The sequence below is a fragment of the Lepidochelys kempii genome, chromosome 11 (assembly GCF_965140265.1).
Source record: "Lepidochelys kempii isolate rLepKem1 chromosome 11, rLepKem1.hap2, whole genome shotgun sequence".
Classification (NCBI taxonomy): Eukaryota; Metazoa; Chordata; order Testudines; family Cheloniidae; genus Lepidochelys; species Lepidochelys kempii.
In genome coordinates, this window is record NC_133266.1 from 41872558 (window position 1) to 41898979 (window position 26422).

General features: G+C 41.6%; 1 protein-coding gene across 5 annotated transcripts in view; it reads right to left on the bottom strand.

Moving 5' to 3' along the window:
- Positions 1-26422, bottom strand: part of OLA1 (Obg like ATPase 1) — a 201560-nt gene that overhangs the window by 88630 nt on the left and 86508 nt on the right. For 4 of the 5 annotated variants that reach the window (XM_073305886.1, XM_073305885.1, XM_073305884.1 and 1 more), the window contains one exon: positions 3496-3671. In XM_073305886.1, coding sequence (XP_073161987.1) covers positions 3496-3671 — 176 coding nt within the window. Of the gene's footprint in view, positions 1-3495; positions 3672-15107; positions 15286-26422 lie in introns of those variants that run through there. The other variant, XM_073305888.1, reaches the window with a different exon arrangement.

Consider the following 26422-nt stretch of genomic DNA (forward strand, 5'->3'; position numbering starts at 1 on the left):
GGGGAATTCTGTGCCAAAAATTAAAAATTCTGCAAAATTCTGCATATTTTATTTGTCAAAATAACACTACATAATCACACCAGTTTCAATTACTTTGGTAAGTTATTTCAAAATACCTGTCAGCAACTATGTCTGTAACAATATACACAAAAAAAATTCCCCAAGGAGTAGAGTTGAAGAAATCAGTTTCTCTGCCTCCACCTCCCACAATCAGAGCCCAGCGGGAGGGGGAGACACACACACACCCCCTACTCCCCAGAGCCCAACTGCAGGGTACCACCCAACCCATACACTCCCCTGCCCCCCACCGAGACACTCGCATGCACCCCCTCCCCACCGGAGTTCAGCTGCGGGGTCCACCCCAGCCCAGACACCTGCACACCCTGCCCCCCAGAGCCAAAGGATCTACAGGGAGAAACAGCCTGATGCTAGTTCCCGGGCTTGTATGTCGTTTCCTGCACACCACCTCCTTCCTTCAGGGTGTGCTGAGAACTACAGGGGCCAGGAACTCTCCAGCTCTCTCCCACTAGCAGCAGTATTTTCTATTTGTGAGCTGAGCTCTGCCGGGTCCAGCAGCCCCTAGTGGCAGCCAGTAGCGCTGCAGCCCATTTCCGTGTGAGAAAAAGGGAATTCTGCGCACATAACATTAATTTCTGTGCAAATTCTGCATGTGCAATAGCACAGAATTCCCCCAGAAGCAGATGGAGAGGACCTTGGAGAATAGTTTGGGTGCAGACAAGAGGCCAAATGGGAGCACTCTGTACTGATAATAGTCCTGCCAAAGGTAAATCGGAGGAATCTCCCAAAACGGTCGAATTGAGATGTGGAAGTAGGCATCCTGTAGGTTGAGAGCCAAGAATCAATCTCTAATAATGCCTGCTAGTGAGACCATCCTGAACTTCTGAAAACTATAAACTAAACGCTATCAATATAAAGATGGCTCTGACTCCATTGGTACATTTTTAGACAATGAACAAAACTGAGTACAAACCTAAGAAATTTTCTTCTGAAGGAACTCCTTCAATTGCTCTTATGTCCAGTAGACGCGAGATTTAATTTAACACCAGCTCACATGACAGGGTTGCTCAAGATGGGGGACTGGGTGGAGAAGGTATGGGATGGAGCTCTTAGTTCAAGGGAGTATCTGCAACTCACTATCTCTCTTGCCCATTTCTGTCAGTCTGATCAATACGAACCATTCTTCTGAGAAAATTCTGCCTTCTAGATTCCCAATTGGGAGAAGGCACATTTGTTCATTGTCATAGTGGGCTCTTACAGTCAACGGAACCATCTCTGGATTTTCCACGCATTCCCCAGTTCTGGGCTTACCCTGATATACCTGTTATCTTTCTGCAAGTCTTTCTGTGAGAAAATTGGACAAAAGGAACATTTGTGTCTATAAGGTTTATAGTCCCTCCTTAGAGCACTGAGTGAGGAGGGAAGAGGAAGGACTATTTTGGTTTGGTGGAATTTTCTGCAAATATTTTGTCTAGTTTTTCCCCAAAGAGGAGAGAATCTGTGAATTTAGATGAAGACAGTATTTGTTTGGAGTGAGTATTGACCTCTTCCAGGGGTGAAACTACATGTGGCCCCCAGCTTTCTCAAATGGATACCATGGCCCTGCCCCAAAAAAAAAAAAAAAAAAAAAAAAAATCACATTGTATGCATTGAAGCATTTGCCAACAAATGTTGTTGCTAAGGAAATTTTCTTAAGTTTGGACTGGAAGTCAGGTGTTCATGGCCTTAAGGTCATCCAGGAAGGCACTGTTCTTGTCTTGCGAAGCAGGTATTTGCCTTTAGCCTTGTCCTATTTCAAACGTCGCATGGGGAACACTGTTGCATTTTTTACATGTCCTGTTCAGAACATGAACGGTACTAGAGGAAGAGGTGTCTGAGTCAGAAGACTTCTTGGTACCTTTTCAGATTTTTTTTAGCCTTCTTAACCTGCTTTGCAACAGTGCCAACCAGCTGTGGCTAGAGCATGGTCTTTTGTGGTTTGCTTTATGCAATACCTTGAGACCCCTGGAAAGGTCTCCCTCAATGTCGCCCCCACTTGGGGTTCCACTCCTCTTATACCAGGGATGGTCACATTGCTGGAATTCCGTTTGAGCTGGCAAGAAAGGGAGTTGAGTACGATCCCTGTTGCTCTCCCCAAGACTGGCTAGCTGGCGTCGTCCTCATCCCTACTCTGCAACTCCATATCGGGTGTTCTGTGCTGGAGTCTCAGCTTCTTGGGTCACAGAGGAGGGGACCCGACATGCCCATTCTTCTCAAAGCCCTGTGCCCTAGCAGTGCAGGGTCAGCTAACTGAGAAAAGGCAGGGCACAATTCACCCTCCAAAGAGGATGTTAAAGGTGCCTCACAAATACAACACTTTTTGGATATACCTTGGTGTCTGAACAACAGCTCTGCCATGTTTGGGGAGTGGTTGGGGGAGGAGAGCAGGGATGCACTATAGTACCATCTCCAGTGGCTATGACCACTGCACTGCTCAATACGGAAGAAGGAAGAATAAAGAAAGGCTGCTTACTACTGCCCCCAAAAATGAATAAAATAGGCTATTACAGAAAAGTCAGGAGCAAAGTGAACTGCCACTTGACTACAGTCATGGCAGCACAATATCTGGCAGCAGGACAGAGAAAGGGGCATGGCTAGCACAGGCTGTGCTGCAGCTTTGAACTGCCTCCGGAAACTACAGACAAGAGTGAAATAGTCTATTATTAGAATTGTGGGAGATGCTGGGCTACAAAAGAGGGACTTCTCCTTCCCCAGCATAGGATGGACATGATGTGGCACCCCCACAATGCTTTGCACATGTTCATGCTAGCATGCTCAACAAGAACGCTCCAACTGTGGGCCCTCTCTCAATGAGATCAAGAGCCAATCAAACAAGTGATCCTAGACACCAATCACTGGGAATAGCACAGCATCAGAATTTGTTCAGATTTTGGGAGCAAATCCCAATTTCAAACTCTGGAGGACTTTTTAGGCCTTTGGTGCTTAGCTGAAGACTACGTGCTGAGCTCTGAAATGATCAAGTCTGATCAGGTTATAGACATCTCTATTACAGATTTATAAATGGGAATATCATCCTACTTATAAGTGACAGGCTATCTGGATGCAAGTTGAGATTTTGTAGTGTCATGCACACAGAGGCACGAGCTGGGATATCTGTCGAGGCGGGTATGAGCTTTCAAATTACACTAAAGGTCAGTATCATCTCCCTCATTTTGAGCAAGACTGGATTGAGTTATGTCAGAGCACTTTAAATGGAGTGCATCTAGCTCCCTCAGTGTAAACTTAGGTTATCAACAGAAAACAAAGCTCATTTTAATGATTTTAACCCAACAGACCTCGCAGCAGTGATAATTTTAAAATAAATACAGAAATAATGGTAATCTTTTACATTATAATGATTTTTAAAAGTGTGAACACAAATGAAAACATACTTGTACAGGAAATAATGATACATTTAACAGCACACTTTTTACTTACATATTCAGGTTTTAATTTCTTGTCCCCTCCTCTCACAGCTACTTTTTCTAGTTTGTCTATAATTGGAATGATCATTTCCTCATCTTTAAGTCTAAGTTCTTCATGTATTATTTCAATGTCACGAACAGGATCTACACTTCCTTCAACATGAGTGATATCATCATTTTCAAATGATCCTAGAACAAAAGAACACTTAATTTAAGTATTAAACCTAAATAAACAAAACACAACATTAAAGTATAATAATAATAGAAAGTCAGAGATGAGAAAAAAAGACCATTCTTCTCCCAGTGCAGAACAGTTGCCTACAATATTCTGCACAATATTTAATATGTTAATTTACAACACTATAGTACTTCAAGTGCTTAGCAATTCATTCTTAACTAATGTGGTTACCCCATTATTTCAAGCTTTACAGGGACATGTACTGAACAGTAGTCATACCAGCCCCAATTCAGAAAAGCACTTAAGTTTATACACATGCTCAAGTGCTTTCCCGAATGAGGATGGATTTAAGCACTTTCCTGAAAGTCAGGGCCATTTTACTTAAAAATGTCTCCACTATCAGCAGTAAAACATGGTACCCCAATTGAAAATACCTTTGTATTGATTAAAATATTTAATGGTGGTTTGAAGAATGAAAGAGTCATCGTAACACTATCATTAGCCACAAATTTTGTACATAAAATATACATAGGAAGTTCTAGCCAAAGAATTTTGAAGTTCTGAACCACGTTGTCTAGGGTTTCCAAGGGAAACAGGATTTAGAAAAAGGCCTGAAATCATCTGGCAGACCTTTTCCCTGCTTCAATCTACTTTATCACTGTGGTTCTGATGGTGATTGGATAATGAACCACTCAGACACACAATTTACACAGCAGCTAATTTCATCGCCCTGATTTGAGGGTATGGTTTTTCAGAGATCATCAAAGAAGCGGAGGAAGGTGCATTTGTCATATATGAGTGACAACCATTCACAGCATCTGAACAAAATGGTGCTGGCCCTTATTAGAAACACATCTATTATCACATATTTAAAGTGCAGCTGAAGCCATAATTTCAAATTGCCAACCGGAAACATAAGGGTAAAAAAACCCAGATATTATTGAAGCATGTGTACTGACTTTATGCCCTTTTGAAGACAATGTGGCAACATAATTCAACTGTGATTTACTCTTAAAATTATCAGATAAGGAACAGCATCACAAAAAATGAACAAAACCTAAGGAAGTTTTTAAATGGGGGGGAGTGGGGGAAGTTTGTGAAGTATTCATGGATCAATTTAATTGTAATGACCCCACTATACAAATTCCTTAGCACAAAAATTTACTTAGAAATTAAAAGACAGCTTGAAAAACAAAACTAATATACTTTTGAATATTACTGAATTTCTGGAATGTAGCTCACCAAATGTGACCATCTTGTGAAGGAATAAATCAATGGACTTCACTCTTACTGCACCAAATTTAGCGCAAGGTATTTTCTACTCTAAATTAAAAACAATACTTCACAATTGCTAGATTGTACAGAAAACTAACGTTCTATCACATTTCAACAGTTTTCACTTTTAAATTAATTACTGAAGAGAGTGGTTTTAGAATAAAAGGATTAAATTTAAACGTTTTAAATAAACGTCATGATAAACATGATAAGAATGTCTAAGTTATTCAGGTACAACAGCAGGTGTGTAGCTTACAGATGGAATAAATGAAGATACACAATGTCCAAACCATTTTCACATTGTAGAAAATGCTAACAGCAGTTTGGGAAACCCTTTCTTCTCAAATTCTCTAAAGCATACCAATTAGCTCCCTAAAACTAAAAGACTTGCAACCAAAAACCATTTTGAATATACACCAAGGTTAGCAATATAACATCTGGATATGAACAGAAATGTTATTAACAAGGAGTAACTCACCTTGTAATAACTTCTGTTCTTCAAGATGTGTTATCCCTATGTGTAGTACACTTCAAGTTGTGCATGTGCGCCATATGCCCAGACGAGAGAATTTTCTTTAGCAGTTTCCCTGTGGGTCCATATATGCAACCCTGCTGTCCTCATGCTCTGCATCAAGAGAATAAAGGGGGCTGCTGGACTACTGCCATTTTAGTCCATTCCCTACTGCAAGTTCCCAAAAGCGGAAAGCAGGCAGCAAGGACAGAGAGCTGCAGTATACTAACATAGGGACAACACATCTTGAAGAACTCAAGTTACTACTAGATGAGTACCCCTCTTTCGAGTGACGTCCCTATGTGTAGTGCAGCTCAGATGATTCACAAACACCATCTTTATGATGTGTTAGGTACCTAGAGTCCAGTAATATAACTGATTCCAAAACTGCCCTGCCTATAGAGGCATCAGAAGCAGCTGCTTGTACCAGTGCATAGTGTTTTAGCAAGAGTGTGAACAGAATTCCGAGCTGCTAATCTGCAAATGTCAGTAACAGAAACATCTCTAAAGAAGGTATCAAAGCTGCCTGAATTTTAGTCGAGTGAGTTTTTATGCTGGCCTCAAGGGTGATGTTCACCTCATAGCATTCTGACAGCCTCTGGGATGAGATGGCCTCTTCTTTTTAAAGTTCTGTGAATGAAATGAAGTGTCTCTAGTGGACTTTCAGACAGGTAGAAGCCAAGAACCCTACACACGTTCAGTGACTGCCATGCCATCTCTTCTCTGCCTGAGTAGGGTTTAGGGTAAAACTGGCAGATGGATATTTTGGTTGATGCGAAAGTTCAACATTGCCTGAGACACAAAATTAGGATGCAGCCTCATAGAAACCTTATCCTTGTATATGGGGATGGGAGGGAGGGGGGAAGAGGCAGGTGGTGAGGGACTATTATCAGCCATGAGTGTCCCCAGTTCACCAACTCTTCTATCCAGAAATGCTACTTTAATAGAAAGATGCAGAGAAGAGCAGGACACCAGGGACTCAAAAGGAGGCTTAGTGAGGGTTTATCAAGTTTCAAGTCCTAGGGCAGTACCAGTTTCATCACAAGAGGAAAGATGCAAATCAAACCCTTCATGAACTGGGCAGGAATACACAGAGTTGGCGTATATTGGTGCTGATGGCTGCAAGTGTACTTTGATGGAGCTAACAGATAATCCCAAGGATTTTAATGACAAGTTGTAATTCACATGTCTGGGATCTTAGCCTGTAAAGAGGCAATTACTCACTGGTTACACAAAACTGAAATATTGTCCACATCATTACTTGTAGGGAATTCTGCACCCAAAAATTCTGCACACAATATTTTAAAATTCTGCATATTTTACATGTCAAAATAACACTACATAATCATGCCAGTTTCAATTATTTTGGTAAATTATTTGAAAATACCTGTCCACAAGTCTATCTAACAATTGTGATAGACCCAAGCCAGTTGGGTACAACAAAATAGTCGAAGGCAGATATACTGGCCACTGGATTAGCAGTTTTCTGTTCCCTGACTGACCAGAGCAGAGGCTGCTCCAGGCTAATGAGAACACCTGACTCCAATTAACTTGCAAAGAGTCAGGTGAGACCACTGAGGTAATGTGAACACCTGACTCTAGTTAAGGCCCTTCTGGTACTATAAAAGGGCTCACTCCTGTCAGGCTGAGGAGAGCCAGGGAGCCAGAGGAGAGGAAGTACGGCTGAAGGGCTGGTTAATGAAGACACCCTCAAACCATTGGTAAGGGAGCCCTAAGATAAGGGTGAAGAAGAGATAAGCGGGAGAGCTGTGGGGAAGTGTCCCAGGGAAATGTAGCAACTCTGGCAGTGAAAGGTCGGCTGCCAACAGCTGCTACCACTAGGGTCCCTGGGCCAGAACCAGGGGTAGAGGGCGGGCCCGGGTTCCCCCCCAACTTGCCACTATAGAAACACCTCCTGGGAGGGGAAGACAGGCCCCTGTCAGGACAGGAGGCTAAACTGTTCTGAAATAAGCTCCTACGGACAACAGAGACTGTAGGAGTTCTCTCAACAACCTCCCCCATGCAGACCTTGGCTGACCTCTAGCCTCTCCCATTCAGTCAGTCAGGCACAACTGCCCCTATTCCCACATCCCCATGTGACACTGCACCCCCATTCCGCCCCTGCCCCAGTCTGTCCCCCTCAGTAGCCCTTCTGAATCCCACTCTATGTGACCCCCCACCAGCAGCCTCATGTGCCCCACTGTCTGTCCTCCCTTCCCCCATAGCCCATGCCTCCTAATCTGGCCCCACGGGCAGGGTGCTGTGAGGAACACGGCCGGCTGATGGCTGCTACTGTCCGTGAGCTAGCTGCTTTCTGTTCTGGCACCACAGCAGCCCTTGGGAGGTGAAAGGTAATTGCAGCGCCTCTCCAGGTGAATGTATTTTCTGAGGAGGGAAAAAAAAAAATCTGGGGGAACTCATGAACTCTGTATGTGTGCAGCAGCGCAGAATCCTCTGAGGAGTAACATTTATAAAACATTTTCTGGTGAAGTCCTTCCTACTGCTGTTCTCAGCATTGCCTGGACATCAGACAAACAGGCCCTCTCCAACACTGAAATGCATCCAAATATGATTCGTTCAGGTGAAGCATGGCTGGGTACCAGAACAGTCAGGCCCAATCTAGTGCTAGAAGAATGACTTGTGCCTTGACTGGTCTGGTTTTCCTCAACACAAGGTAAGAGGAGATATCGGGAATAACACATACCACAAGAGTCCCAACCACTGTATGAGAAATGTCTCTCTGAGAAAGTCTGGGCCACAACCCCGTCTGGAGTACAATTTCTTGCACTTGCTGTTCACGTAGTACATGAAGAGATCTGTGGATGGGAGACCCCATGCCACCCAATCAGGTCATGGAAAAGTATCTGCTCTGAGAATCTGCCAGTGCAGTATTATGAATCCCTGGCAGTTGGGGTAATCTGCATTGGAATGCACCAGTTCCAGAGGGCAATAGCCTCCAAACAGAGCTGTGAAGCACCTGCTCTGCCATACTTGTTGAGATAATAAACCACAATCATATTGTCCCATAATACCTGGATTGACTGACTGCAGATGTGTGGGAAGAATTGTTTGCAGTCTAATCTGACTGCTCTCAGTTCCCACAGATAGATGTGAAGTGTAAAATCATGAGGGGACTATACCTCTGGACAACCTGTTCCTCCATGTACGAAATTCAACCTAATAGGGATGCATCTGTGGTCAAAGACGTGGTTAAAAGAAGGGAGATGGAATAGTACCCAAACACATACTTTACGTCCGTCCTCCCAGCAAAAGGGAGTGAAGATTCTTTGCGGAATCATGACTAGCAGGTTAACACTGTGCTTACCTGGCACATAGACAATATTTGTAGACATCTGAGGTGAAGTCTTACTAATGGGGTCACGTAAGTGTACACAGCCATATGGCTCAACAATACCAGGCAAGATCATCTGGACGATCTGGGCTCAGATTCCCTAAATGAACCCAGTGACGGAGAGGAAGCAATCCTCCAGTAAGTAGAGGTCTGCGTGGATACAAAATTTATATCCGCATCCACGGATATAAATCTGTATCCATGGAGCTGCAGGGTTCTACTGGGAACCGCAGTGGCGAAAGCAGCAGCATGTTGGGCAGCTGCTCCCTGGAGCCAGTGCCCTGCACCGGCAGCTTCTCCCCTGTGGTTATACCAGTCCAGCCTCACCCAAAGGGCGGGCACCAGGCATACCAGCAGCTTTGCCAGGTTGCGTTAGTGTGTGCAAGCAGCTTGTGCTAGTGTGTGCAAGCAGCTTGCAAGCTCCTGGACAGGAGATACAGACTGCTGAGTGGAAGGGATTCCTGTCCAGGCATGCGAGCCACTTGCACACATTAACGTGACCAGGGACAGCTGCTGGTGAGTCTGGTGTCTGCCCCAGAGGACACGGTATGCTGGCTCCTGGGAGCAGCAGCTGGAGATGCTGCTGCTTTTGCCACCACAGTTCCTACTAGAGTACTGCAGATCTGTGGATATCTATTTATATCCACGGTGTGACACAGCATGGCCAGAGGGCAGCAGGAGAGTGTTAGAAGGGAGCCTTATTCCCTGTAGAGGGAAGAAAGTTTGCTATAGATTAATTAAAGCACCTGAAGCCAATCACCTGATAAAAACCCCCTGCTTCAATCAGACAAGGGAAGGAGTTGAAGCAGAGTGGATTGGTGTTGGAGCAGAGAGCAGTTTGGAGGAGTTGAAGCAGAATGGATTGGCACTGGAGCAAAGAGCAGTTTGGGGGAGTTGAAACAGAGTGGATTGGTTTTGGAGCAGAGAGCAGTTTGGAGGGAAGCAGAGGAGAGTTTGGAGAAGTGCTGTGGTGGGCTAAGACCACCAAGACCCTAGGTAAAGGGACACCTGGTTTGTGCAGAAGGAGGGCAGGAAGTCCCACAAGCTGAAGGGCAGGAGAAGGAAGTAGCCCAGGGGAAGGAACCACTAGTTTAAGTGGTTTACTGCTATCCCTAAGGCCCCTGGGCTGGGACCCGGAGTAGAGCATGGGCCCGGGTCCCTCCCTCTCCACTCCCCTCCTCTAGGACACTAGTGGGACAGTTAATACTCCAGTTTAGGGGCGAGAACCTGAACCCTCCCCAAGAAGAGAAAGCACGAGACCCATCAAAGTAGTGCCGGCAATATGCCACAATGGATATAAAATTTTGTATCTGCGCAGGGCACTACCAGTAAGCAAACCCTGGCTGTAACAGCATCCAACCTTGCCCCAGTGAATTATATGGATTGCAGGGTTCCAGGGTGGACTTCTCCAGGTTCACCTTGATGCCCAAATTCTTGAATAGATGTAGAAACATACTGGTTACTTCCCATGTTTTCTGGTAAGAAGTCCCTTCAGCAACCAGCTGGTTAAGTAAAGGTAAAACATTGCCCCTTTCCAACAAGTGAGCTGCTACCACTGACAGTACCTTGGTAAACACTCTACGTGCCATCAAGTGCTCAAAAGGGAAGAAATTCTGTATCGCTAGTGCTGTTGACTGGCCACAAATCTCAGGAATACACTGTTGAATGTCTATATTAAAGTAGGTATCTTTGAGATAAAGGATCATGAACTAATAGTCTGGATTTAGTGATGGATAGAGGCTAACAGGGTCACCATTCTGAACTTTAGAGATGAATTTGTTCGGTTCCCTGACGTCCAGAATGGGCCTCCATCCCCTATCTTCTTGGGGAAGTCAAGGAACCTCAAACTGCTTTCCCCTTGCTGTCAGAGGCATTCGTTCTATCGTCCCTCCCTCTGTCTTGAGAGATGGGTCCTAAAAGAGGATAGGGAAGAGAACTAGATCGTGTACACCAAGGAAATGACCTTTAGTACTCATCTGTCAATTATGATTTCTGTCCAGGCAGACAGGTAGTGAGAAAGTCAGCCTTCAAAGGGAAAAGAAAGACCAGAAAGGTTGTGTAGATCCAGAAGGACAGTTGGTGAGCAGCTTTTGAGGGTCCCATCAAAACGTTGGTCTTAAGGGTGATGACGGTTGAAAGGTGAAAGATAGTTGACCTTGGATACCCTTTCTTTGCTTCCTCTGATGCTTACACAGTGGCTCATGCTGCCACTGGTGATAAAAGGTAGGTGTGGCATCATCTACACTGTGGCTCAAGGGGTTTTCTTTTGATTGCAGGTCTATAAATACCCAGTGATACCCAGGGACTCCTTCAAGAAGTGGAAACCTCATTCATCATGCTCTGAATAGAGCACTGCACTCATATGGATGGTCCTCCACTCTCGTTTGAACCTCCTTCAGGATTTCTGAGGAGGAGAGCCACAACGAGCATCCCATCATCACAGCCATGACCGTGAATCCTGCTACTGTGTCTGTTTCTCAAGCAGTCTGAAGCGCAATTTCATTACCAGTTTTCCTTCATTAATCAGGGCCTGGAACCTGTCTCTAGCATCCTGAGGCATCTTATTGGCAAAGGCAGCCAGCTTGTGGCAGATGGTGTAATCATATTTGGCCATCAAGTTTGGCAGTTTTGAGACTAGAAACTGCAGAGATGCCTTGGAATGCACTTTCCTGACAAAGGGGTAAAGTCTGTTCGCTTTCTTCTCATGAGGCCTAGATCTGGGTTGTCTTTGTTGGCTACACTTGGTGGCCGCAGATACCACCAAGTTGGGAGGCAGGTGAAAAAATATGTTGTCTGACCCTTTTGCAAATACAAAATACCTCTTCTCAGCCCACTTGGGATACTGGCTGGTATGTGCCAGAGAACCCTGGCAGGTTTGAGGATGGCCTCATTAACAGGAAGCAACACTCTGCTCAACCCAAGCTATGCAAGTGTCCAGCAGCTTCTGTGGTGCTTTCTGGCCCTCTTCCAGGGGAATCCCAAGTGATTCTGCCATTCTTACAGGTTTCAGAGTAACAGCCATGTTAGTCTGTATTCGCAAAAAGAAAAGGAGTACTTGTGGCACCTGAGAGACTAACCAATTTATTTGAGCATAAGCTACAGCACGAAAGCTTATGCTCAAATAAATTGGTTAGTCTCTAAGGTGCCACAGGTACTCCTTTTCTTTTTGCCATTCTTACGCAAGTCCTGAAAAGCTTTAAGATCATTGGGGTATTGTGGGACAGCTGGAATCACTGCCTTGCTCAATGAAGAAGAGGACAATTTCACAGGCACAGACTCCTGCTCAGTTGCTCTTCATCATCATTTTTCCGGACTTGTGTTTCCTGAAAAGGCTGAGAAAGTTACTCTTCTATTCTGGGAACCCTAGGTCTGCTTGGGTCTCTTGTACCACAATGTGAAGTGCTGAGTGTTAAGCCCACATATCTTCTGGGACTCAACTACCATTGTGGAATCTCATAACTCCTTGATACAGGATTCCAGAGGGCAGGGTACCAGAGTGTGTAGGGGTGATATTCTCTCATACTGGAGTGGTAAGGAACCCTGGAGTGTCCTATTTGGGCTCTATCCTGTTGAGGGGTTTCTGAGGGCATAGTTCAGAACTGGGTGTCTGCTGTAGTCCTCTTCCAATTCAGAGGATGAGTCCTAGTATTGGAGAAGAAAGTGGTGACCTGCCTCTCTTAGTTGATGTACTGGAGACAGTCTGTGGACAGGGATGGAGATAGGTACCATAGCAACATCAGTACCAGCTAAAGTCCCAATGCTGGGCACTGAGCTCTGGAGAGGAGAGGTGACTCGGTAACAGTGGAACATCCAGGTCAAGCAGTGACCCAGAATAAATGGAGTTGTTTCTGTAACTTGGGTCATTGCCATAGAGGATGCCAGATCCGGCAGCACTGACGAGGGCTTTGGTGCCCAAGTAAAAGTCCTAGTCCAAGTGAAGTCCTTCCTGCATTAAATGGTTCTGCTCTGGAACATGAGTCTCCTGATGACTTGGTTTGGCAGCATCCTAATTTTGCATCTCAGGCAGTGTTGGACTTTCGCATCAACCAAAATATCCATCTGCCAGTGTTTGCTCTGGCTCTGTTCTCCAGAGTCTCTTTGAGCCAGAGGGGGGAAATGAATGTTTTAGAGCCACTAGGACCAAAGAAGAGCCATTCATACCTTCTTCAGATTGACGCATTTAGAGACTGTTCATGGCTTCCTCCATGAGGAACTTACAGAGCCAAAACAGCCCGGACTGATTAATCATACTCAGTAACAAAATGCAGACACTGCACCTGGAATGGACATACTCTTGCCCCAGGCAGTATAGACAGGTGTTGTAGTCCCTGATCAGAAAGGTTCATGGCTAAGGCTGTGAGTTTGTCATGGTGGTCACGGATTCTGTGATTTCCCAGGACCTCCGGGACTCCTGCAGCAGCCAGTGCAGTTGGCACAGGGGCCACCTGAGGTGCTCAGGCAGCCGCTAGGCCAGCTGCACCGGCCTCTGCTGGGGCAGCCTCAGGCCACTACACTCCCTTCCCCCAGCAGGAGTTTGGGTTTGAGAGGGGGCTCAGAGCTGAGGCACAGGAGGGTGTGAGGGCTCTGGGTGATACTTACCTCGGGGGGCTCCCAGGAAGTGGCAATACGTCCCTCCCTCAGCTCCTTGGCAGAGGTGTGGCCAGACAGCTCTGCGCACTGCCTCTGCCCACAGGCACCACCCATGCAGCTCCCATTTTCTGTGGTTCCCGGCCAATGGGAGCTGCGAAGCCGGCGCTCGGGGGTGGGGGACGTCCTGCAGAGCTATCTGGCTGCACCTCTGCCTAGGAGCTGAGGGAAGGACATGTCACTGCTTCCAGTGCTTCCAGCCACACAAAACCAGATAAGGAGCCTGCCAGCCCCACCAACCCCCTACCCCACCCCAGCACTAGCAGCAGTCCAGGACTGCCCCCGCCAGAGCACCCATGACTTCCCTTGGGCTGCCCCCCACAAGATTTAGTCATGGGTATATAGTACAGATCATGGACAGGTCAAAGGATGTGAATTTTTGTTTACTGTCCATGACTTTTACGAAAAATATCTGCGAATAAAAGGTAGTCCTATTCTTGGCACATATCACAGTTTTTAAAGCCAAGTATCCTTGGCAAACTCTCCACAACCACTGCAAGATTGGGGCGGGGGTGGGGTGGTGGCAACAGATTCCTGCCCCAGAGGGTTGTCCAAGATAAGAATCCAGACTCTGTTAAACTAACTACTAAGCAACTATAAAAACTTTTAAAAACTATTGACACCAATGAGTTGAAGTCAGAATGAACACTGAAGCTCTAACCTAGACCACGAGCAGTAGGAGGAACCAAGATGGTTGCAATCCAGCAGCCCCTTTTATTCCGTAGATGCGGAGCATGAGGAGAGCAGAGAGGCACATACAGACCACACAGAGAAAATTATTTGGTTCTGGGTGCATGCACAACCAAAAGTGCATAGGGACAATCATGCAAAGAAATAGGTTTCTGTAGATCAATGATGACATTATAAAAATTAGTTGGACAGAGAACATTTTTCTCCACCTTAGCAAAAATATCATTTCTATCTTAGAAAAGATTACTTTGAATGCGCAAAAAGTGATGGACCTTTTCCACAACTTTGGTTTTTGTTAGGTTTTTTGCTTAATAAGAACCAGCATCTTTCTGAGTTAACTGGAAAAACAAGAATTTCAGAAGCTTTGACCAATCCCTGAAAATAATTAATACTGCATTTGTTTTTGAACCTTTCATCTAAAAGAATTAGAAATATAGTAATTAGCGTAATATATCAACTTGATGAGGATGTCACATTGTAGTTAATATAGACACTCAGATTAGGGATTTCTGATCCTGAGAAAAAGAAAAGCTATTCCAAGGACCAGATGTTGTAGGTGAATGGGCCAATAAGTACGGAACACATTTAATGTAGTACACACAAACCAGTGATATGCTGCCAAATTTTAAAAGGGACTCTCATTTAAACTCTATCTCAATAGACAACACATAATAGTCCTTGGATAAAACACTTTTCTGCCCTTCATAAAAATAAATGCCTCCATCAATTCCATATTCTTTCATTCCTTCCCTTCAAAACCCACATCAATTCTATTTTCTTCAAAATCCACAACTCACGCACACAAAAAAGTGAATCCTATGCCATTCATGTACACCCCTATCACCCCAAAATCTCTGAATTTCACTCTTTGCCCATTCAATCCTTCTAACCCGTGCTTGTCCCAGTACCCCTTCCAGACACACCATGCTTCCTCCCTCCCTAGTATTTCATGAAAGTTTCTTCAGTTTTCACCTCCATGTCAATTCTTCCTCACAGTTGCAGCAACGGCTGTTCTGTAGGTCCCACTAGCAGCTCTGGTGACAAGTGAGCTGTCTTGGAGCCTCTGCCTATGGACTGGTTGGTGTCTCAGCTAGGGAGTCGTCCCTTCTGACGAACTGAGGACTCCCATTCAAAGCAGCAGAAGATTGTCCCTGCCTCTCTCTCATTGCCTGAGGGGATAGAGTTATGGGTGGTGAAGGATATACATGGTGTGCACCTTATGTGCTCCAAGCAGAGAGTGGGATGCAGCTGCTGTGCCGATAATTGGCAAAACCAACGGCTTGTTAGCTGCCTCAGTGAGCAACTGATTCAGTAAATACCTCAAAGAGGGCCAAAAAATGTTAACAAGTAGAGGTAGGCCTTCAAATGCTCCTCTTTCCCTCACCCTTTGGAGAGGAGGAAAACTAATCTTAAAAGCATAAAGCTAGCTCAAAGATTTTCAGGAGAAAGAGTTAGTCAACTGATTTTTGGGATACATCACAAACTTATCTGACTCATTTTACCTTTTTTTAAGAGTCTGTGGAGTAAATGGAGAAGAGGTGGAAAGGGAGACAGGGAATGGAGGACTGAGAAATCCTTCTGGGCCTCCTTCTACAGAAGTAAAAACCAGTTACTTGTTCCTTTAAACCTTTGCATTTGGTTTAAAGCAGTTTACTTTTTTCAAGACTAGCTTCAGAAGGAAAGAGGCTATAATCTTTATTTAAATGAAAAAAGACTATCCATCATGGAACCAAAAGACTACTTTGTTAAAGGACTCGTACAAATCCTCTCCAGCTAATTAGCAAAATAAACTGAAGTGAGGGGAAAAAACTGCAAGAAACACAGTGTTCACTTTAAATGAATTGGCCATGGCCAAGAAATATTTCTGGGATCATTGTGGAAAAATCCCTATAGTCATTAATCCAGTTTATTACTGCAATAAGACAGGTAAACAAAATATTTCATTGTTAAGAATAAATACAAACAAAGAAATATTTCATACTCAGATATATATATTATTGTCACAACCACGAGTGTTTGCATTGCACGGCAAGCAATATGATCCATATTTTAATAATCTCTTTGTTAGAACTCATTAAAAGAATTAAAGCTTATTTTTCTTCAGAGAGAATTCTCTGCTTCCCATCTGAAATATTAAAAATTATCAGGGTGTCTAGACAAGTTGAACCAAAACTATTCCCACTGAGATGAACTCAAAGGCCACAATCTAAAAATAAGAAATTAAAAATAATTTAAGTGTAAGATTGCTATACACAAAGCCCCAGATTCACTGAACTGGCTGCGTGCTTGGCACAAATTGAGGGACTGAGGCGGCATGGCATTAAGCCACCTTTGTGACTCCCTGTTCCAGAGGCTGAAAAGCATCAGCCCTAGACCAGCACAAAACAGATCAGCCTCAGGGCTGCAAATGGGTCCAAGAGGCTAGTCCAACAGGCAGGCAGATGAAGGGGTGGGGGTACAGGGCCAGAATTGGGACAATAAAGGAGCCACTACTATTCCCCTTGCCTTATCCCACCTGAGTACTCTCTTGTGAGGGGGAATCCTTAAGCAGCTGGTAAAGACAACTTCAAGTCTGCTCTGCACTGGTAAAACTGGTGCAAACCAGACTTAACATTCTGGTAAATCTGGCCTTCAGTACTAAATATGTAATAAATGACCAAGTGATGCCAATGAGGCAAAAACTGTTCGTGACCATAGGCAACTAGACTATTATTTTTATTTAAAAGAGGGGAAATATCTCTGAAAGCGAGATTGTGAGAAACCATACTGGAGGAGACTTTTTTAAAATAACTATTTCCTATCCAATCATTTAAAATGTTCTTGTAAAAGGAAAACAATAGTTCATAAGGAAGTTTCATACAAAAAAAACCCCAAATAAATTAACATTAAGCAAAAAAAATTAAAACACAAAAACAAAGTTAAAGTTGGATGCTTAAGTATGCCGTATTCCCTACAGAGTCAGCATACCACACACAGCACAAAGTAATAGTAAAAAAGTATGCTGTCATTTGATGGAATTTAGACTTTAATTACAAACTTCAGTACTACAATACCCTAGTTTCATTAATATATCTTACTGTAATCACAATATTCTACTTCAAAAATAATAGCTGAATTGTATTTTGTGTTAGTGTCTAAGAGCCCCAGTCATGGACCAGGACGCCATTGTGCTAGGCACTGAACACACAAAGAGGTGGTCATTGCCCCAAAAGAGCTTACAATTTAAGTGTAAGACGGGAGATGAGAGGTGGATATACACAGACAGGTGGGAGAGCACATCGAAACAATGAGAATTTTTGTCTGCATGACAGGCAATGGTATCAACGCACCAGCAACTTTGACTGTTTTAAGCTTCTTGTTGTGGTTGTTGTTAATAGCAGGGCTGAAGAAGAAGAGGGGTGTTTTCTATTCAAGGAACAAAACAAAAACAAAAAACAGAGGTAATCAACCAGAGCCCACCCACATTGCTATCTTTGTGCCAGCTCCTTTCCTGAAGAGAGTTCAACATCACTTTTGCAATGACTTTGTGCAAAAGAAGCAGGCTGGAAATCAGACTATTTGGTGCCAAATATGGGTTTCTTCAAAACTGGACATACTATTACATTCTTGAGATTGCCTACTCTAAAACTATCACAATATCAATTTTCTTCACTAGCCTTCACCAACTGCGTCAGTTTTACAGGTGGCAGATTGGACATCCTTCAGCCATTGTCCCAAACTTTAGTCACTGCAGATGGTAGATAAACCAGTCTCTTCGTGCAAAGATCAACCGTCTCTATTCCGGCAAAGTTCCCGAGAATCTCCATTATGACATGTATTTAAGCCAAAAGCTACTAGACATAGTAAAAAGCATTAAAATGTAAATGTTATTGATATTCTTTTTGTAATTTTTTCAACAAAGTTAAAAATCAAAATTCGGAAAATCTGGACCTACCACACAAACAAGTATTCAACTGAGACTGAGCACAAGGTGTATGCTCCTGGAACTTTTGGCAAGAACTATTTCCTTAAAATGTTCTCTTTGGGTAGAGGTCTACAGTGCCTTTAATAAAATAAAATGACAGCACCACTGTTCTCCCTACTCTCCAATTCTTCTAGCTCTTCGGGGATGGGAGACTTCCTTATGAGTGGAGATTCTTGTAAATGGGAGTGCCCTATGAAGAGCACTGGAAGAATCCATCTGACATCTATGATTTGTCCCCACTGCTTTGCAAAGTGGTGGATTCTGCATCCTAGGGAAAGCAAGTTTAACGGAAAAATTAAAAAAAAAAAAATCTTTAGTAATGGCTCACTATGTACTGTTGAGTCCATGAAAGCTCAACCCACCTCAAGGGTAAAAACTAAATGCACACAGTCAGAGGGGCTAATCTGGGAGGAAGCTAACCAACCATCCTGGTTTTCTCTGTCTAATTTATGATGATTAATTATGGAATTGGTATGGGCCACTCTCATTCAGTTTCTCCACACAAGCATTAACTATCTTTTTACCAAAATAAGAAATTAACAAGGATTCCTCAAAAAAAAAAAAAAAGTGGGGGGGCTTTACGATGGAGTTAACTTCCTTTTTCACCAGTCATATTATAAATGTCTTAGCCATGTTCTTAATATGGAGGCTCCCCCTCCCCCAAACCGCCCTTTCAAACAGTTCTTCTGGAAAACACTAGAGGACATCAATCAAGCTAGGAAGATGTATCCTTATCTTCTGTTGATGTAAGACAAAGAGGGGATAGAAATGGGAGACAGGAATCTTAGGCTTGCTGGAAACAAGTCTGGTGACAAATCCCCACAATCACTTAGTAGTTTGCAGATAAGGCTATCAAAGCAGAAAGTCGAAGAATCTTTGGGGGTAGGACATGAGTAAGACACATTGAGTTTTATGGAACCATCTGACAGTCACAAAATTATCACAGGGCAAAATACTACTTACCTAATCTGAAGCTGATGGAAAGGGAGGGGTCTGGAAATTATTCCGTCCTAAATCCAGTTTCTTCTCCTGTTGCCAGTGGGCCTGAATCTCAAGGTTCTATTTCAAGGAAAGATTTGTCTTGGGCTCTCTGCATTTCTTAGACTATGTGGGCTAGCAGGGAAGGATGAGTCTTGAGACTTCATCTGTAGCCAAAAGCAGTGCAGAAGGAACCCCTCCATGCACCTGCAGGTCCTTAGGGAAAACCACCTTACAATGGTACTCATTTTTCAAGAGTTGAAATATAATTCTGAGAAGAAGAAAAGCTTTAAAAATCTGTACTGTAAAGTCAGTGAGTGATGTCTGGTTCTGTTGCTTTGCTCTTCAAGTGAGGCTGGAGAAACTGGGACAACAAAAGAGGGGGAAAATGGCATGGCTGCTCAGGCAGTCACAAAATTGAACATTTTCACTGGTTGCTGACCTGCCAGTTAAAGAAGAGAAGGAAGAGCTACCCATATGTCAGTTACTAATAGCACTGAGGGCACAGAAACCTCAACATTTTATTAATGTAAATTTCTTACCTACACAGGCACAAACGTGTAAAGTAACAAAAGATAAATATGCACATAATATGGTAGTAAAAGGAGGCATCTGTTAAATAGCACCCGATCAACGCACACATTTTTCTTCCACTTCTTTCAAGAATCTGCTTCAAAATTCCTTGAGACAAAATTTACCTCTAAACCTCCAGAGGTTTTTGCAATGCTTATGTTATACCTGTCAAGATCCGACGACGTTATGTTATGTATTCATCTGAACAGAACCACTACACTTAGTTACAGGCTATCATCAACCAATTCATTCTCTTGCTAAAATCAAGTCATCCAATTACTCCTTGACTAATCAAGGCTGTTTTGGCTTTTTCTTTTTTCAAAAGGTACTCAACAGCATAAACAGTTCACTTACAAGAAATGGAAAGAGGCTAATCAGCAGAATTATTGTTTTGCTGCTACAATTTGCAGTATTTAAATGTAGTTGCTGATTGGACTGAAAGTTTTATGATATAGCATACGAAACTAGTTTGATACAAATACAAAGCTGCCTATAGCATAAGCTTTATTGTCTTTATCACAGACCACTTTGCAGCACAGATAGATGTAAAAATATATTTGCAATTATTCATTTTTCAATATTTTGATTCTGAATGCAATTAGGTACAATTAATAAGAGTCTTCAAGATTAATTCACAGGGATCTTTTACACTATCTGCTGCTTCATGTTTTTCTTATTATTATCCTTGTCTTTAATTAAAAAAAGGCGAATAAGTTACTATTTGACATGAGGTTAAATTTACAATAAAGTTAATACAATGTAAAATATTTTAGTATCGTATTTACTAACTGGATAAGTATTTACACAATGAGTAATGAATAAGAGTATTCCTACTGATCAGAATCTGAAATGTATCACAAATTATCTATATAAATTTAGGGTTTCTAACAGTATTTTTTTTAGGGAAAAAGTTAACCCACTTAAGCTTGTAAAGAAATGGTGCGAGAAAGTTTGATACATCTGACTTTTAAGAACAACAGTAAGGAAATGTAGTTGGATACTTGCTCCTCTCCAGCAAATATTCAACACATGTTATTAAACCAGTTCCCATTTACAAACAGAGTTTTTTGTGCGTTTGTAAAAACATGCACACACCATGTACTTTGATATGGACCCAGAATTAATAGTCATTATAATGTCCATTCACCAAATAAAACAGTGCTGTGACTGGTCATTTTTTTAAAAAGTAAAAATTGGATGTTCCAGTGAGCAACAGAAATGCACAAAACAAAACTTCTGATTCATATATATCAATTAAAAATATGTATAAAGGCCACCTATATTAAGACTGAAGATCTTGCATGCCAGTATCTTGAGAATTAGGGGGATCTGTAATGGAAACAGACACCCTTAACTATTGTGGTGATGTTACACTAAGCATTAGAAAAAGTGCTTAACTCTGAAGATACTGAACTTTACAACATAGACTTTATATACAAAATATACTTTGAGCAAAAAACCAATGCTACTGGATAAACATACCATAAAATGTCTTAAAATGCTGCATATGTTAATAAATTCCTACAAATGCAAGGGGCAGATATACTAAGCCTTCTTTAAGAGGAAGTTAGTTTATAATAAAAATCCATTAATTGTAAAAAGAGATCTAATATTCTTTAAGGAAGAATATTTTTCCAGTTAAAGAAGGCATACCTAACATCTTAAACATAAGTAAAATCAAGTAAAAAAAAAAGTCAACAAAACACCCTGGTCGATTTGACTTGTGGAGAAAATTTTTCAGATGTCTTTTGCGGCTTTGTTTAATGCCATGGTCCTTTAAGTTTTGTCTTCATAAGGCCCTAACTAGTTGTAATCATATGCAGTCTAATTGTGGACATTTATCTGCTTTTCTTATGCATAGAACATAGCTATTAAAGCTGAATGGTGATGGTGTGAAGTATAGGTTAAATTGGGTGAAATTAAAGCAAATTACTCTGGGATGTGGAACTCTGAAAATAGAAACTGCCAATGATTTGCAACCCTCTTGATGATCAGCTTCACAGAACCCTAAATGACAAGAAAACTTACATATTTTAAAGTTAACTAGATTTTTTTTAAATAATATGTATAAATTTATTTTAAATGCAAGCACTGACTGTGGCAATAATTATTTTGTTTTACTCGTACTGTAGTAACATGAGCAGATTTTAATTCCCATTCAAAACACTTGTTTTTGTTAAGTTTAGCCTTGATTTTAAATAACTAAAAAGAAGTTCAGAAACTGAGCTGCATTGTTAGTTACTATGCACCTAATATACTTTGTTCAAGCAATCTGATACACATATACACCGGGGGCATGTGGAAAGTAGATGCTTCTCTATTATGAGGCGAGTCATGAACTGAATGTCTAGTAGCACTGAATGTCTAGTAGCAGTTAGGGTAAGGAGAAACTAGTTCTAGCACCAAAGAGGAAATTGCACACTTGCACACAAAATCAATCTTTTGACAACTATTTTATAGAAGGGACAAAATCTATTTGTACATTAACTAATGTATAGGGAGAGCACATGCAAGATAAAAACAAGACAATAGCAGCAGTACCTGATTTAAAAGTATTAATAAAGAATATAGCATCTAGTTCCTGAATGTATGAACCAATCCATATAAAAACACTTTCCATTTACGTAAGACGAACTTTTATCCAACAATCTGAAAGTACTTCACAAAGGTGAGTGATTATAACTTCCATTTTATAGATGGAGAAACTGAGGCAGAAATGTTCATTTAAGGTCATATGAGAATTCAGTGGAAGAGAACACAATTCTGATTCTAATAAATCTATTTTAGCAGAGGGAAAGACTTAACCAAGAAAGCAGTCCAAGGGAACAAAGAATATACCTACAAATACTGCTTCAGGGTATGGACACTTGTATCTGTATGACAAGCACTGGTGATTGATTCCTTTTGCAACGTATGTCTAGAATGTGCTATCGTTCTATCTTGCTACTCCCACAATTGGAAGTAGTCATCACTCCACTGGCAGAATCTTCTACCTGCTGAGATTGGTTATCAAATTACTCTTGCCAGTTAGGGGTAATTATCTGAAGACAGAAGAAATGAATCTTAGAGCCCTCTGTGCTTCCAAACCCACAGGCCCATTACAACTCCCCTTGATTGTTTACTGCAGATGCTATCACTGCACCAAATCTTGTTCGGGAGGGACTTCTGGACACTTTTTTCTAGGTATTTATGTTAAGATATGACACTGACCTTATCAAGTGTCACAGAATATTGGTGATGTGGAGGGGCGACCCAGCACAATATATCATGAGTATTGCCCATTCTGAAATAATGTTACTTTTCTGAGAAGACAGAAATACCACAACCACCACTTCAGAGAAATGCAGAATTCCCTAGGAAAGCACACTGTGTCCAAATTCTTTGAAAAAACATCCTTCTCCTCTGGAAAGTAACCAGGCCATTGGCACCATTTCCAAGCAGAAAAAAAAAATCAGAAGACCAAGGAGCTCCAATCTCATTTTCAGAGGTAAGTATTTTTGTCCCTCTCTTGATTTATTTTGCTTACTTCTTCTGCAGAGAGAAAGACTTTCCTTTTGTCACTATAGAAATGCATCCCAGGTGATTAATCTCCTGACTGAGTTAAAGAGTTATTGTGTTTGATCAGTCAATAGTCCTAGGTCCTGCATTAAATTTCAGGCAGCTCATACTGCTGTTACTGATGATGAAAGAGATGAATCGCATATTAGCCACACATCCAGATAGCGAATTACTGATACCGTTTCTCCTGAAGGCTACTACTAACCTAATTTTGGTTAACTTTCTTAGGTATGTGGCAAGATTAAAGGGCACAATACTGAAAACACTGGGATTCTGTTACAAACCTTAGTATTTATGAATGACAGTTTGCAGAAGGAAGCATTTTGATGATCCATCAGCGTACATAACCCGTTTTAGACACAGCTCATGAATTTTGATCTGTTCTTGTTTACAAACTGGTTCTAAATCATTAATGGTCAAGGCCTCTCCTGACTTCCTCTGGGCAATAAAATAAATTAGATACAATTCTCACACTCTCTCTGATTTCAAGATTATCAGTCCTATCCACACAAAAAAACTATTTGGACTTTTGAGCCTTATATCTATGTCACAAGAGCAAGATATCATCATTTTTCTAGATATGAGGGAAAGCTGTGTAAACAGTATGCAGAATACCCACTGAATTATTGCTAGCATCTATCTTCCCATCTTAATTTTCACACAGGGATAGATGTCTCCTCTCTGGGAGGACCTAGAAAGGCTAGTATTGACCAATCTGAAGAATGCTTCCTTAGGAAATCTGCTAGTAGCAGAGACAAAAAGATCTGAGATTCTTCCCTTAGGCCACAGAAAGGAAAAAGAAAAGAAAAGGGGGGGGGCCCCCCCCACGGGAAGAGAACCTATGGTGTTCATTCCATTATGATAATGCTTTGTCTGTTGTTAGAAACAGAGGCCTTATTTTCAGTCCTTCGGTATCAGATGTATTGTTTTTAGTTATGTATATGGAGTTTAGATACTACAGCAAAGGGCACATAAATATGTAGCCAGATAGGCCATAATTTGCAATCTTGTATGCTTTAAATGAGGCATCTCTTAATTAGGAACATAAATAAGAAGCATGATTTATAGCCTTCTCTGTTCAAAAGCGGTGTACTGTAACCCATTGTTATTATTTGTGCTGTGATAGCCTCAACACTGCAGAAACACAACAAAAAGATGGTCTCTGACCCAAAGAGTTTATAAACTAATCTCAATGGATATATGGAGGGCACAAAAATAAGGCATTTCCTGCAGGACCTGTACCATTCGGGTTCTAGAAATGACCACATCTGGGAAGGAACAGGAAGCCAGATCTAGTCCATGGATCTCTTGTATAAATTGCTGCTGAGGTTAATCCCTCTAATCAGCCAGTCTACCACGCTATGAATCAGCTGAAGTGTCCAAGTGATTTCCAAAGAAAGGTCCAATCTGGAAGCACAAAGACAGACAACAGTGACAAGTCCCAGATCCAAGAGCAATCATCACAGGATTTCCATGAAACACAGATATAAGAAGTATTGTGCCAGTGAAGATGTCTGAGATATGCAACTGTGTCATCTACATACCAGTGACAAAGAAACCCAAATATAATTAATTATCCCCAGTAGTCCCATAATAAGCAGCTATAGTGATTTGCATTCATTTGATTAAGAACAAAACCATGAAGACTTCAAACTGTACGACTTTGGGTTCTTATTACTTTCACCTTTGTCATCCTCCTCCTCCTTAATCCCTTTATTTTCTACATCCACCTGTTGTCTGTCCCTATTTAGGCTGCAAGCTCTTTTATTTCAATTTTAGACAGTGCCAAGCCCAATGGGGAAGGATCCTGACTGGGGCCTCTGTTGATACTGTAATAAAAATCAATACTAATAAAAATTACATGTTAAACAAGACAGGGACTACAGAACTCTCTAGATTGCAAAAAGTGAAACTCCTCAGATTGGATAAATAACTGTCCAACACCCACCCACCTGGATTTCTGTGAGGAAAGGATAAAATCATTGGCTAACAATCCTCGTCCACTCCCTACATTGGGCCAGCTTCAAGTCAAAAATAATTTATGGTCAATAATATTGAAGGCTCCTGACTGATCTGAAAGAAAGCATGTACAACTGACCTTCATCTATTGCTAGATCATCAATTAGTGACAACAGTGCAGTCTCCATATTACAACTAGGGTAGAAAATATTTAAAGATATCTGACAAAACTCCTTGTTTGCTGAAGTATAGGATGTAAACAATACACATAAGCCAACAAAGAGAAAATTAATTGCAATCTTGAAAGCCTGAACTGAGGCAGCCCTCGTTGCAAAATTTAAGAAACTCAGGAGAGAAGTTTTCGGCTTCCAAAAGGTTATTTTAACAACTATTTAAATTTTAAAATATTTGAGAGAAATATCTTGTTTCTGTTAATGGTAGCATACTAGAATAATGATTGAAACAACTTAATCTAATACTTTATACAAATATCAAACATTGGATTGTCCAACCAAGTACACTAAAAAGTACTGCCTAGGCATTGTTTTACAATGAGAAAATTAGCATTGAAATTCTTAAAACAAAAACTGTATTTAAAAGATTTTTTTAATTGGCTTCATTGTTCTGTTATTACTATCAGTATTTTATATATCTGTACAATTTCATGGCTCTCCTTTGAATATCTTCTAATTCAGAGCACTATGGAAGTTAGTCCAGGTAAACATAAAAAACAAAGCGAGACCCGCAGTGTTCAGTGCTAAAAAAAATGTATGGTTAGTTTGACTGGTGTTACTGCATGCCATTCATGATCCCACACCTTGTTTCTTGGCATTCCAGGCCATCAGACCTTTTGACGGGATATTTGGCAAAGGCTACTCTGCAACATTTTGGTTACAGTAATTAACTATTTATTAATCCTGTTGAGACTTTGCGCGCGCACACACACAATATTATATATATAATTCATAGTAAGAGTAGTAAGTGTTTTTCAGAATATAACCACTTGTAAATCTCAACAGGATTAATAGTTAATTACTGTAAAAATGTTGCAGAGTAGCATTTGCCAAATATCCCCTCAAAAGGCCTGATGATAATTTGTAAGGTATATTTTACATAGAGTGACATTAAATTACATTACTTGCTTATCAATACATTTATAAAGAAGGGAGATGAGAGTTAAGTAACTGTTTGCTCCTGCTATTTATTCATCACATATAGTTACCACCATTCAACTAATTGTGATGTCATTTCTGAG